The sequence below is a fragment of the Bufo bufo genome, chromosome 2, assembly GCF_905171765.1.
Source record: "Bufo bufo chromosome 2, aBufBuf1.1, whole genome shotgun sequence".
In the NCBI taxonomy this organism is placed as follows: Eukaryota; Metazoa; Chordata; class Amphibia; order Anura; family Bufonidae; genus Bufo; species Bufo bufo.
Genome location: NC_053390.1, coordinates 664,726,511 through 664,739,084, shown reverse-complemented (window position 1 = coordinate 664,739,084; position 12,574 = coordinate 664,726,511). Strand labels below are relative to the sequence as shown.

The 12,574-nt window shown below is 47.0% G+C and overlaps 1 protein-coding gene across 2 annotated transcripts in view; it reads right to left on the bottom strand.

Annotated features, from left to right (window-relative positions):
* Positions 1-12,574, bottom strand: part of GLRB (glycine receptor beta) — a 121,758-nt gene that overhangs the window by 11,049 nt on the left and 98,135 nt on the right. For both annotated transcript variants that reach the window (XM_040418584.1, XM_040418583.1), the window contains exon 8: positions 1,770-1,922. In XM_040418584.1, the coding sequence (XP_040274518.1) occupies positions 1,770-1,922 (153 nt within the window). The remainder of the gene's footprint in view (positions 1-1,769; positions 1,923-12,574) is intronic.

Genomic DNA, 12,574 nt, shown 5'->3' with positions numbered 1-12,574 from the left:
CTCACTTCATCCACTTGATCGCGCAGCCGTTATCGTCTTCTTTCTTCTTCTCGCAGGACCTGCTGAATGAAGATAGAAGAACCTTCTATCTTCATTCAGAAGGACCTCCGCTGACGTCACCGCGCTCACGTCAGCACAGGTCCTTTTGCAGGTCCTACAAGAAGAAGAAAGAAGACGATAACGGCTGCGCGATTTAGTGCATGAGGTAATTTTTTTAAATTATTTTTTTAACTTTAAAGGGATTCTATCACCAGGTTTTGCCTATAGAGATACGGACATGCACGGCTAGATCGCCGCTAGCATGTCCGCAATATACCTGTCCCATAAAGCTGTGTGGTTTTAATTTCTTTAAAAAAGGATTTTATAGATATGTAAATGAGTCTTGAATGTGTCCAAGGGGCTTCACTAACCTTACTTGTGCCCAGCCATGCCCGCCTGTGAAGGAGCCCAGCACCGCCTATGTCCTCCGAATCTCCTCCTTTCATCAACGATAGATAGCTGTAATCTCGCGATGCGCGAGATCGCGCATGCGCAGTTCTTTCCCTGAGGCTGATGCCAGCAAAGGGAAGGAACACTATACCGGCACTGCGCATGCGCGATCACACGCATCGCGAGATAACGGCTATCGTTGTCGAAAGGAGGAGATTCGGAGGACATAGGCGGTGCTGGGCTCCTTCACAGGCGGGCGTGGCTGGGCACAAGTAAGGTTAGTGCAGCCCCTTGGACACATTAAAGACTCATTTACATATCTATAAAATCCTTTTTTAAAGAAATTATTACACAGCTTTATGGGACAGGTATATTGCGGACATGCTAGCGGCGATCTAGCCGTGCATGTCCGTATCTCTATAGGCCAAAACCTGGTGACAGAATCCGTTTAAGGGACATTTTACTTAGCATTCTGTATTCAGTGAATAAAGTGAAGGGACCTCATCCCTATTTAACATCATCTCCTTAGCAACCATAAGTGAAAATCGCATAGCGTCCGTTGCGTGAAAAACGCAGAATATAGGACATGCTGCGATTTTCACGCAATGCACAATTGATAAGTGAAAAACATTGCTCATGTACACAGCCCCATTGAAATGAATGGGTCAGGATTCAGTGCGGGTGCAATGCATTCACATCACGCATTGCACCCTCGCGGAAAGCTCACCCGTGTGAAAGGGGCCTAAGACAGGTGTGTGAAACAACCCCCAATGTCTTCATAAATAAGCTTGCACTTTTTTCTTTTTATTAAATAGGACCTTTCACCACCCCTGACATGCCTGTTTTAATAGCTTTATGCATTCCCCATATAATAACAGTTCTGGAGCATCTATTCCTATGACTCTATGTTGTGCCATTCCCTTATCATTTCTACTAGAAGTTATGAATGAATTGCTAGCAGTCTGCAGTAAGGGTACAGAGGGGTGGTGACCAGTTGGGGGCGTGTACCTGCACAGACTCACTCTATCCAATCAGTGCTGCCATTTTCAGACTGTGCAGGTACACACCTCCAACTGGTTACCACCCCTCTGTACCCTTACTACAGACTGCTAGCAATTCATTCATAACTCCTAGTAGAAATAATAAAGGAATGGCACAACATACAGACATAAGAATAGATGTTCCAGAATTGTTATTAAATGGGGAATGCATGAAGTTATTAAAACAGGCATTTCAGGAGTGGTGAAAGGTCCGCTTTAAATATGTATATGTGTTCTCTTGTATGAATGAATGCATAATTGAAAATGTGTCAGATATTAATACATTTTAATGTAGATTACCTAATGGAACTCGGGCAGCACTAGCATCAGGGTTGATCCAGAAAGAAAGCCACGAAAGGACAACTATAAGCAGGGTGGGTGCATAAACACCCATCATATAGAATCCAACCTGTCGCCTCAAGGTGAAGATGACCTCTACACAGGTGTAGTAGCCTTGAATAAAAAAAATAAAAAAAGATAAAATGTTGTTATCTCCATCATAAAGACTTTACCTATGTTTTTATTACTTCATTAAAGGGCTTCTGTCACCCCCCAAAAGTCATTTTTCATTTTTAGGCTAATTAAAATCCTTATAGTGCGATTATTCAATATATAGAGCTCTTACTCTTTTTCTGTGGCTTAGTTTCTTTAAAAACCGCACTTTTATAATATGTAAATTACCTGGCTACCAGCAAGTAGGGCGGTTACTTGCTGGTAGCCGCCACATCCTCCTTTAAAAAAAACGCCCCCTCCTCCTGTTGATTGACAGGGCCAGCGAGCGCTCTCCTCCTCCGGCTGGCCCTGTCTGCAATTCAAATCCCGCGCCTGCACCGTACCGGTCTTCAGTCGGCGCAGGCGCTCTGAGAGAAGGACGCTCGCTTCCTCAGCACTTCCTCAGTGCGCCTGCGCGATGACGTCTTCTCTTTCATGTTTACCTTGAGGCGACAGGCCCTGTCAATCAACAGGAGGAGGGGCGTTTTTTTGAAAGGAGGATGCGGCGGCTACCAGCAAGTAACCGCCCTACTTGCTGGTAGTGAGGTAATTTACATATTATAAAAGTGCGGTTTTTAAAGAAACGAAGCCACGGAAAAAGGTAAGAGCACTATATATTGAATAATCGCACTATAAGGATTTTAATTAGCCCAAAAATGAAAAATGACTTTTGGGGGGTGACAGAAGCCCTTTAAATCTAGAATAAAAAAAGAGACATTAAACATACAGAGGGAGATTTATCAAACTGGTGTAAAATAGAACTGGCTTAGTTGGTTTCATTTTCCAAAGGAGCTGTGAAAAATGAATAGTGGAATCTGATTGGTTGCCATTGGCAACTAAGCCAGTTCTACTTTACACTAGTTTGATAAATCCTCCCCACAGTATCTTACCTTGTTTTGCTCTTCAACTTACTCCTGAGAGCAAAATACCTCTCATATGCTTCACTGGTGCACAATAAAAAAAATGTTGGGCCAATCTTAGGCCTTGAAGTTTTTGGTGCAGAAATTGCACTGAAAATAAACAGATTGCATTCCAAAGCAATAATATAGGCTTCTACAAAACACCATTGACACGCATCCCAAAAATCCTTGGGGCTTTAGGACGTGCTACAGATCTGCAATAATGGGGGGGGGGGGGGGGGGGTGGCAATGCGTCTTATCGTCAAATGCTAATAATAGTGGCGAGTGAAGTGTTCCGCTAACCGTACTTGCTGCTCCCTTGTCTTCTCCTGGGCCCTGCTCTGCACTGTGTCGTTTATGTGCACAGCATCAGGAAGTAGTGCACGTAGGCGCGCACTATGACCGGACGCTGGCTGATGTCACATCACAGTGCAGCACTAGGCCCGGAAGAAGACCAGGGAGCAGTGAGTGCAGGAAGAGCACGCGGTCCGGAGCAGGAGATTCAAATTAATGTATTATTTTTATCTAAAGGAACTTGGGGGTCTGATCTGAGGTCTTATCTGATGGGGGTCTGATGGAGCTTGGGGGTCTGATGGAGCTTGGAGGTCTAATATGAGGTCTGATGGAGCTTGGGGTGTGATCCTAGGTCTGAGGAGTAAGGGAGTCTGATACAGAGGTCTGAATGGGGTCTGATGAAAAGTATTTTTTCTTATTATCCTCCTCTATATTCTAGGTGCGTCTTATAGTCCTAAAATACAGTATGTGTTGTGGACTTTTGCCACAGCAATAATAAAATTGAAAATCTGAGCTAAAGTCTACTACATTGGACAGTCATTGATTATAATAGCTTTCTGTGCAGCTACCCATAAAAATGAGCTAACTAGAGCTGAAAAAGCGTCAAAATGCTTCCAATAAGGCACTGCCGCCTCATCCTAGTAAGAGCTAGGCGATAAAACAGTAGGAATTCTATAGATCAAATGCTGGTGGTAGACACAAGCCATATACAGTACCACCGATATATATCAAGAGAAAAAAAAAACCTTTTAAAACGTTAACACTGGCTTCCATATAGTCATTGAACTTTTTCTTTCTTTACTGTACAAAGAGAACTACACTCAACAAACATTGATTTCTGTGTCAGGCAACTGGACAACTTCATCTGACCTTTGGACAAGGCAGTAGAGCCCAGCACACGCTGGGTGAGATCAATGCTCAAGTTTCTAGAGATCATCCTACAGGGAGGTATGACCCACATCATTCTCTGCACTGACTACGTAAAGGTTTTCATCAAGTCTCAATAATTACTCGGCTTTGAGTGGAAATATTCATAAGGAGGTGACTCTAGGTATGCCGGCATCTTAATGTCTGCATATAGACATATTTAACTGCAATAAGTGGTCGCAATAGCGAGTATTCATGAAAATGTGTGTGATTAAGGTCCCGCTAATGATATCTGGATACCAATAAATCTGGTTGTAGCTGGGGGAAATCATTACTGTGAATATTTCATGAAGAGAATATTTAATAAGTGCGATTTAGGAGGATATGAACAGAAGGTGGCCTTGATATCCTGTACATCAATTAGAGAGTTTTGGCAATTTGTTAATCTTTTTTAATATAGGATGGGAATGTGAGTTTACACCAGGGATTGACAACCTTTAGCAATGCAGCTGCTGTTGAAAGACAGTACCCGGAATATTTTACTAATTTATCACTGTAAGCAACATCATGTCTCTAGGAGAAGTGAGAGCCGAAGTGCTTACTGGATTCATACTGTTTGACTTTGGTCTGAAAACAGTCACTTCCTATATTTTTAAAGGGGTTCCAGGGTTAGAAAAACATGGCTGCTTTCATTCAAAAACAGTGCCAACCTGTCTACAGGCTGTGTGCCGTCTGTAGCTCAGTCCCATTTACTGTATTGGAGCTGAGCAGTTTTTGGAAGAAAACAGCAATGTTTTTTTTTTTTTTTTAAATCCTGGACCTCCCCTTTAATAAATTGTTAGGGTTAGCATTATACCATAGAAGGTACCTCCCAACCACAGCAGATGTATGAGCTTCATTGCAGTGTATTATGTTAATTACATTAAATTAGACATGGCCTAATAGCCATCTGTATATGGCAGGTTTGGAGGCCATTCTTCGGCCACAGCAATCCCTCAGCACCCTGCCATTGTGTCACAAGGGCTAATGGGATAAGAGAGAGGAAGACCTTTCTCTCTCTCCAAACACTTAGATCTGTGGTCAGCACTGACTATAGCATCAAAGGGGTTAAACATCTGGGAACAGCGTTATCTCCATTCCCAGCTATCAGAGTGTGGAGCCAAAGGTGCAAGTCAAAAAGCATGTGATGGCGAGGACGGCCCTGAGCCTGTACTATAACTGCTGTAATAGTACCTTGGTAAGCATTAACTACTTTCCCATCACCAGGATGGAAATGGGTTAAAGGAGTACTCTGGTAATTAAAGGTTATCCCCTATGCACTAAATAGGGGATAGCAAAGTGACCGTGGAACCCCCACGATCCTAAGAACAGGAGCCCCGTATTGCCAACCTGATGCATGCCCTGCTGCTCCATTACTTCTCTATGGGACTCCAGGAAACCGCAAAGTGCTGTACTTGGCTAACTTTTGGTTAATTGAATACCCCTTTACCCACTTCCCGACCGCCCATTGATTATAAACGTCCTGGGCGGTCGAGTTTATCTATGATCGGACGTTTTAGAACGTTCTTTCAGAGATGGCAGCTGTACGCTAATCGTGCCTGGGTGTCCCTGCCTTCTAGATCGCTGTATACACAGCGCTGAATTAGTGATGTGCCACTTCCTGTCCCGGCGGTCATGTGACTGCCGGGGCCGGGGGAGTGCAGGAGCTGTCGGGTCTTCCATAGACCACGATCAGCCCTGCACTGAGGCTGTACAGCGCAGTATTATGCTGTACAGCCTTTCTGGGGGGTGTATTTCCCCTGTAACTGGGGCTACTATGTCAGCCCCAGTTACAGGAGAAATCAATAGCAAAAAAACAAAAAGGAAGTTAACGTGTTCCGGACATAGGGCGCCCTGATGTCCCGGTAATTAAGGACACAGGAAGTACCGGTACGGCCTATGTATTGGAACCCGGTGCCTGCTCAAATCATTGAGCAGGCACCTTGGGACAATGCGCCGGGGGGTCCTGTGGCCCCCCCTATGTAGGAGATCGCAGGAAACCGCAGGTCAATTCAGACCTGCGGTTTGCTGCGTTTCCAGGTTATTCGGGTCTCTGGGGACCCGATAACACGGAACAGGATGGTGATCGGTGGTGTGATAATACACCACCAATCACCATCCTGCGATCCTGAGAGGTGATGTGACATCACCTCTCAGGTAGGGGTGGGCGGTATAGGCGATATGCGATATAAATTTGGGCCACGATATGGATTTTCGCCATATCGCCTATATCGCCGGACCGCGATATGATTGCGCTCTCTGCGCGCAGCATTTTCTCCTGAGCCGGCCGGCACAGTGGAGGGAGAAGGAGGGAGTCCGTCCCTCCCCACTGTGCGCGGCTGCCGCTGAACACCAATGAGGACAGAGTAGGAGGAGGAGGGGAGGGACTGTGGCCACTGCGCCACCAATGAATGTGCCGGCCATATCCTACAGGGTCCCCCTCCTCCCCCCCATCATTGCTGGCAGTGGGCAGTTCCGATCGGAGTCCCAGCAGTGTAATGCTGGGGCTCCGATCGGTTACCATGGCAGCCAGGAGTCACGCTACTGAAATCCTGGCTGCGATGGTATGTTAGTGAGCAGCATTATAGTTGTCCAGCTTAATCAATATAAATCAATAAAGAAGGGTCATAAAGTCAAACTATAATGTCCAGCAGTATTGATCCCTTTAAAACATAACTTTTACTATGCAATTTATAAAATAATACCACCGTAGTGGTTCACCAGTGAATAGTGATAGAACAAACAACAATAATCAAAGATAGACAATGTTCCTGGGAGCTGGTCGTGGATATACCTATAAAGGGGTGAGTGAACACAAGGCAGCTGAGGGGAGCAGTTGGCAAATCTATACTCTCCCTATGTTCTCCCTGGCTAAAACCTCAGCCCAGGGACGTCCCCTAGTGGTGGAGACTCCCTGTCCTCGTTCCTGGGCTGACTGCCCTGCGTTTACCCTCCTCTCCAAAAATAACAAAAATGTGCTCCCCAGGAAGCTGACGGGTGTAATAATGCGTCCCTGGTAGATGGATACTAACAGGGATGTTCATAGATAAAGACCAGTTCAATGTATAGGTGAATTAGATAGATATCACCTCTAGACAAAAGGAACCAAACACAGGGGCATCAGAAGGGTGCGTTCCCAGGTTGGTTCCACAGAAGCCCCTACGCGTTTCCCCTATTACTAGGTTCATCAGGGGGCATGCATGATCAAAGATACAACCATCAATCAAATGATAAATCAAAGATACTTAAAATATAGTTGAGGGAACAGGACCAGAGACGCAGATGATAACAAGCATAGGACCAAGGGACCCGTTTGATATGTCCCACCTGTAAGAGATAAACATATTCTAAGTTCAGATATTGGATATAGTATACATATCCCCTATATCTCTTTCTCAATCGGCACTTACTTAATATCCTGTGCAGTCAGGAGGCTAAAGTGCCCACAAGATAAGGGCCAGTACTTCACCCAGGAAGCTGTGAGCAGAAAACCATATATAATGTGAAACCCACTACATACTAAGATAGTATCAACTCCCTGTAGATGGTCCTTACTTACATATTAAGCTGCGTCCTGGTGGCGTCCTGTTCCTCCTCTCAATCACACTCACTCTTTCTCATTCCCCTAAATACCCACTTACCCGCTGTAGAGCATTAGCGCTAATTGGCATGCAAAGTCAGCTTATGCCAAACAGTGAGGCACCACAGCCGGCCTCGCTTCCAGCCTGAGAGCCGCATGTGTGTGTAGTAATTCATCCCTCCCAAGGCCAGGTGCATACCTCCCATCATCAAGAGCCGGCCGGACCAGGTGGAACGCACTCTGCGACAACATCCGGTCGCGTGGAACGCACAGTCGCGTCACTTCCGGTCTGTGCAATACCTATCCCAGGTGGAACGCACAAAGCGGCCACATCCTGTTCTGTGAAACGCAAGGTAGCGTCACATCCGGTCTATGGGCCGCATCGTTTTAGCCATACATAGAAATCAAATGTCAAAGGAGGCAGCACGGTAGGCAAGGCGACGCTAAAAAACTATACATAGATCCGACCAGCTTCATCTGGCATGATAGTGTATGTTATGGCATATCAGTAGTGGGGGACGAAAAATGGAGTTTGAGGGGTACTAGTAGTTCACTATCATACTTTTCACTATGGTGTATACCCTATGATAAAGGTGACACCTATGGCACATTAGATGGCTAATGTGCAGTCTGGATACAAAATGTATCCAAGTTCTTTCATCTTGGCCATCAGTACGATTACCGACGTGGCGTAATTTGTTAGACAGAGAGAGAGGAGAGACGTACATATATATATATAGAAACCCACCCCCCCCGAAAAGATCACAGGTAGCAAGAAAATGTGAGTCTCTCATTGATCCCTAGTGGTGCCTGGGATCTAAAACGGTGGATCCAGACGCACTCTTTCTGGAGGATTTTACGGTCCCAGTCTCCACCCCTTGGTGACAATGGGATGGTTTCCAGGACCGAAAATCGCAGACATCTGGGATCACCGCCATGAACATCAAACACATGCGACGCGACGGGTGTGATCTTTTTCTTCACCACGTCGTTCACATGCTCACAGATACGACGCCTGACCTCTCGAATGGTCTTGCCTATGTAATCCATGGGGCAAGGGCACTGGCATATATATACCGCACCCTTGCTCCTACAGTTATAGAAATCCCTGATTACATAGGCATGACCAGTGACCGAGCAAACAATAGACTTTTCAGTGGAAATAAAGGCACATGCTTTACAGGAGCCACATTTAAACATCCCGCAAGGTTTCCGGTCCAGCCAAGTCCCCACTCCAATTGGTGTGGTGTAATGGCTATGGACTAGACGGTCTCTTATACTCCTCCCCCGCCTGTAGGTGACACTCGGTTGCTTCGTCAGCACATCCTTCAGGTCAGGGTCCATGTGAAGAATTGGCCAGTACCTTTTTAGGACCGACATTACTTCCACGTTTGCGCAGTCAAATACAGATATCAGGCGTATTGGTTGTTGTCCACTCTGTACCTTTGGTTTGGGAACAAGGAGTTCAATACGTTCCTTGCTCGCGGCGTACTGAAACGCCCCCCCAAGGACCGTTTGAGGATAACCCCTCTCCCTGAATCTCATTTGTAGCTTCTTAGCCTCAGTATGGAAGGCCTCACCCTCAGAGCAGTTTCTGCGGGTCCGCAGATACTGGCCCCTTGGTATACCGCGTTTGAGCGGTGGCGGGTGATGGCTCTCCCAATGCAGCAACGAGTTGGTCGCGGTATCCTTCCTGAACATGTTAGCAGTGAGTTTTTCTCCCTCCCTGGTTATACGTACATCGAGGAAAGAAATAGAATGATAATCGAACTCAAAGGTGAACCGCAGTCCAACGTCGTTGCAGTTAAGGGACCCCACAAACTCCCGGAGTTCCTCTGACCCACCCTTCCAAATCACGAAAATGTCATCTATATAACGTGTCCAGAAGGTGATCTTGTCAGACCACCAGGTCACTGCATCTGGAAACACGCAGGTGTCCTCCCACCAGCCCAGGAAGAGGTTGGCATATGTGGGGGCACAAGGGCTCCCCATTGCCGTCCCCCTGAGCTGGTGGTAGAACCGTGAATTGAAAAGGAAAAAATTGTGGGTCAGAGAGAACTCCAGGAGTCTGAGAACAAAGCTGTTATGTGCTCTGCAGTGGATATCCCTCGTCCTCAGGTAATACTCTGTGGCAAATATCCCTTTGGTGTGTGGGATTGAGCTATACAAGGATTCGACATCTATACTGGCCAGTATGCAGTCCTTGTCCACATCGATCGCGTCAATCTTGCTGAGGAAGTCCATCGTGTCCCTCGTATAGGAGGGTAAGGACACGACGAACTCCCTCAGCACGCGATCAATGTAGATGCCACAGTTCTGGGTTAGGGAGTTAACCCCAGAGACGATGGGGCGTCCCTTAAGGGGTGTCACACCCTTATGGATTTTGGGTAATCCATAGAAGGTAGCGATGGTGGAGTGAGCCGGGAGAAGAAAGTCGTACTCAGCCGCCGAAATCAATCTGTCTGTTAGGGCATCAGTCAAAATGATCTTAAGATCCTCATAAAAAGGGACCAGGGGGTTCGTATCTAACACCCTATACCCCTCCCTGTCCTTTAGGAGGTCCAGACACATAGTCTGGTAAGCTACATGGTCAAGGATGACCACATTACCACCCTTATCTGATGATTTAATGATGATGGATTTATCTTTCTCCAGGGCAGTAAGTGCCGACATCTCCCTTCGAGACAGATTGAAGTGGCGGGGAGACATTCCCTCTAAACTCTCCAGCTCACTCGTCACCATCTGCATGAAGATGTCCACACACTCATAATTCATGGGTGGAGGCATCTTCCTGCTTATTGGTTTCAAATTTGTAAATGGTCCCTGTCCTGGACCCCGGCTACCTTCCTCTCCCAGTATGTTAGTGAGCAGCATTATACTTGTGTGCGCCGTGGCCGCCGGTCGCTCCTTCTTCTCATAGGTCTGTACGGCGCATTGCTAATGCTATAAGCATTAGCAATGCGCCGCACAGACAGAAGAAGGAGCGCCCGGCGGCCACGGCGCACGTGAGTATAATGCTGCTCACTAACATACCATCGCAGCCAGGACTTAAGTAGCGTCCTGGCTGCCATGGTAACCGATCGGAGCCCCAGCATTACACTGCTAGGACTCCGATCGGAACTGCCCACTTCCACCAATGATGGGGGGGGGGAGGAGGGGGACCCTGTGGCCACTGCCACCAATGATTAATACTGGGGAGGGGGGGGGTGGGTTTGAGTTACCATAGGGGGCGGATCAGAGGCTGGGGGGGCAGATCAGAGGCTGGGGGGGGCACATGAGAGGCTGGGGGGCACATGAGAGGCTGGCTGCCATGGTCAGCTCCCTGCTGTTGTGTGCACAAAGCACAGGGCAGCAGGGAAAGTGTAAAGTCCTATTCACCCTAATAGAGCTCTATTAGGGTGAATATGACAAGGGTTCTAGCCCTTAAGGAGGCTAATAGTTATTAAATAAAAAAAAAAAGTTTAAACACCCCCCCCCCCCCCCAATATAGAAAACAATATATATCGCAATATATATCGCATATCGCACATGCTTAAAATTATATCGCAATATAAATTTTAGGCCATATCGCCCACCCCTACTCTCAGGATCGCCTTTCATTGGTCGGCTGGGCGGACGGGCATTTCAAATTGCATCGGCGCTCATCTCCTACTCTTTTTCAGTCTGGGAGCCGAGGAGAGAGGAGCGCTTTGTCGGATCACCAGCCAGCACCCCCATCTGTAAAAAGTTTAGGATTGTCAGCCAGCACCCCATCTGTGCCCCAGCACCCCCAGGTATTTAGGGAAAGGTTAGGTTAGGCAGGGAGATTTAGAGAAAGTTAGTAGAAGAAAATAAAAATGTACTGATTGCATCACCCTAAATTGGGTGTCTGGGGTCCACAGCACAGCTGTGTGACCCTAGACCCCCCAGGGGTGCTGCAGCTTGCCCCCCCCAACTTTTTTGGGGCGCAAGCAGTTTATTTTTTATTTTTTTGTGCGTACACTGACTGTGGCCAGGCAGAGCAAGGGGACCACCATGCTAGGGACCTTGTGGCCCACCCTAGTATGAGCAGCTCTGGGGCTCGTACCAGTTTTCCGGCCCTCCAGTTAAGTCCACCGGAGCCCCCTGCCGGTGAACTTGTCTGGTATACCTCAGAGCGTTTTGAGTCCGTGATTTCTGATTTTGTAGGCCAACCAGGAATCCAGATTTCCACAGTGGGCTTCACTGAATATGACTATTTTAGTCTTTTTTTCAGTGACCACTTTGTAAATCTAATGGTGGAGCAAACAAACCTGTACGCCCAACAGTTTGTTGCTCAACCCCCGGGCTCCTTTTTGGCTAAGCCCGGTGGCTGGACCCCGGTCAGTGCAGTCGAGATGAGGACATTTTGGGGCCTCGTGCTGCACATGGGCCTAGTCAAGAAACCTAGTGTCAGGCATTACTAGAGTGGGGACATCCTCTACCAGATCCCACTTTACAGTATGGCCATGACACGCTCCCGGTTTGATGTACAATGTGTCACGAGAAAATCACTGAATGGCTTGGATAAGTAAAAGCATGACTGGGTAACACAGCCTGTAGCCAATAGTGATGGCATGTCTGTGGCTGTGGGAAATAGTGTTTTACACAATGAAAAAAAAGTTACGTTTCATTACTTTTGTGACAAAATTTATTTCTGGTCTAGGATCTGACAATCACATTGGCCCTAACCTGTGCGCATTAAAAAAGGAAAAAATAAATAAAATAAAAAGCACTCATCTGTCTGTCTTGCCCACGACGCTGCCCCATTTCCGGCTGCAGAAAGTGGTTTGGTCGGATGACTGCTGTGGCTAATCACAAGCCTTAGCGGTTATATATTGCTGTGACATGCCATTCAAGCAGATGTGACTGCGGAGGCCTGATTGGCCACAGGACCTAGCCACCTGATGCTCCCAGGAAACATCCGGGAACGGGGC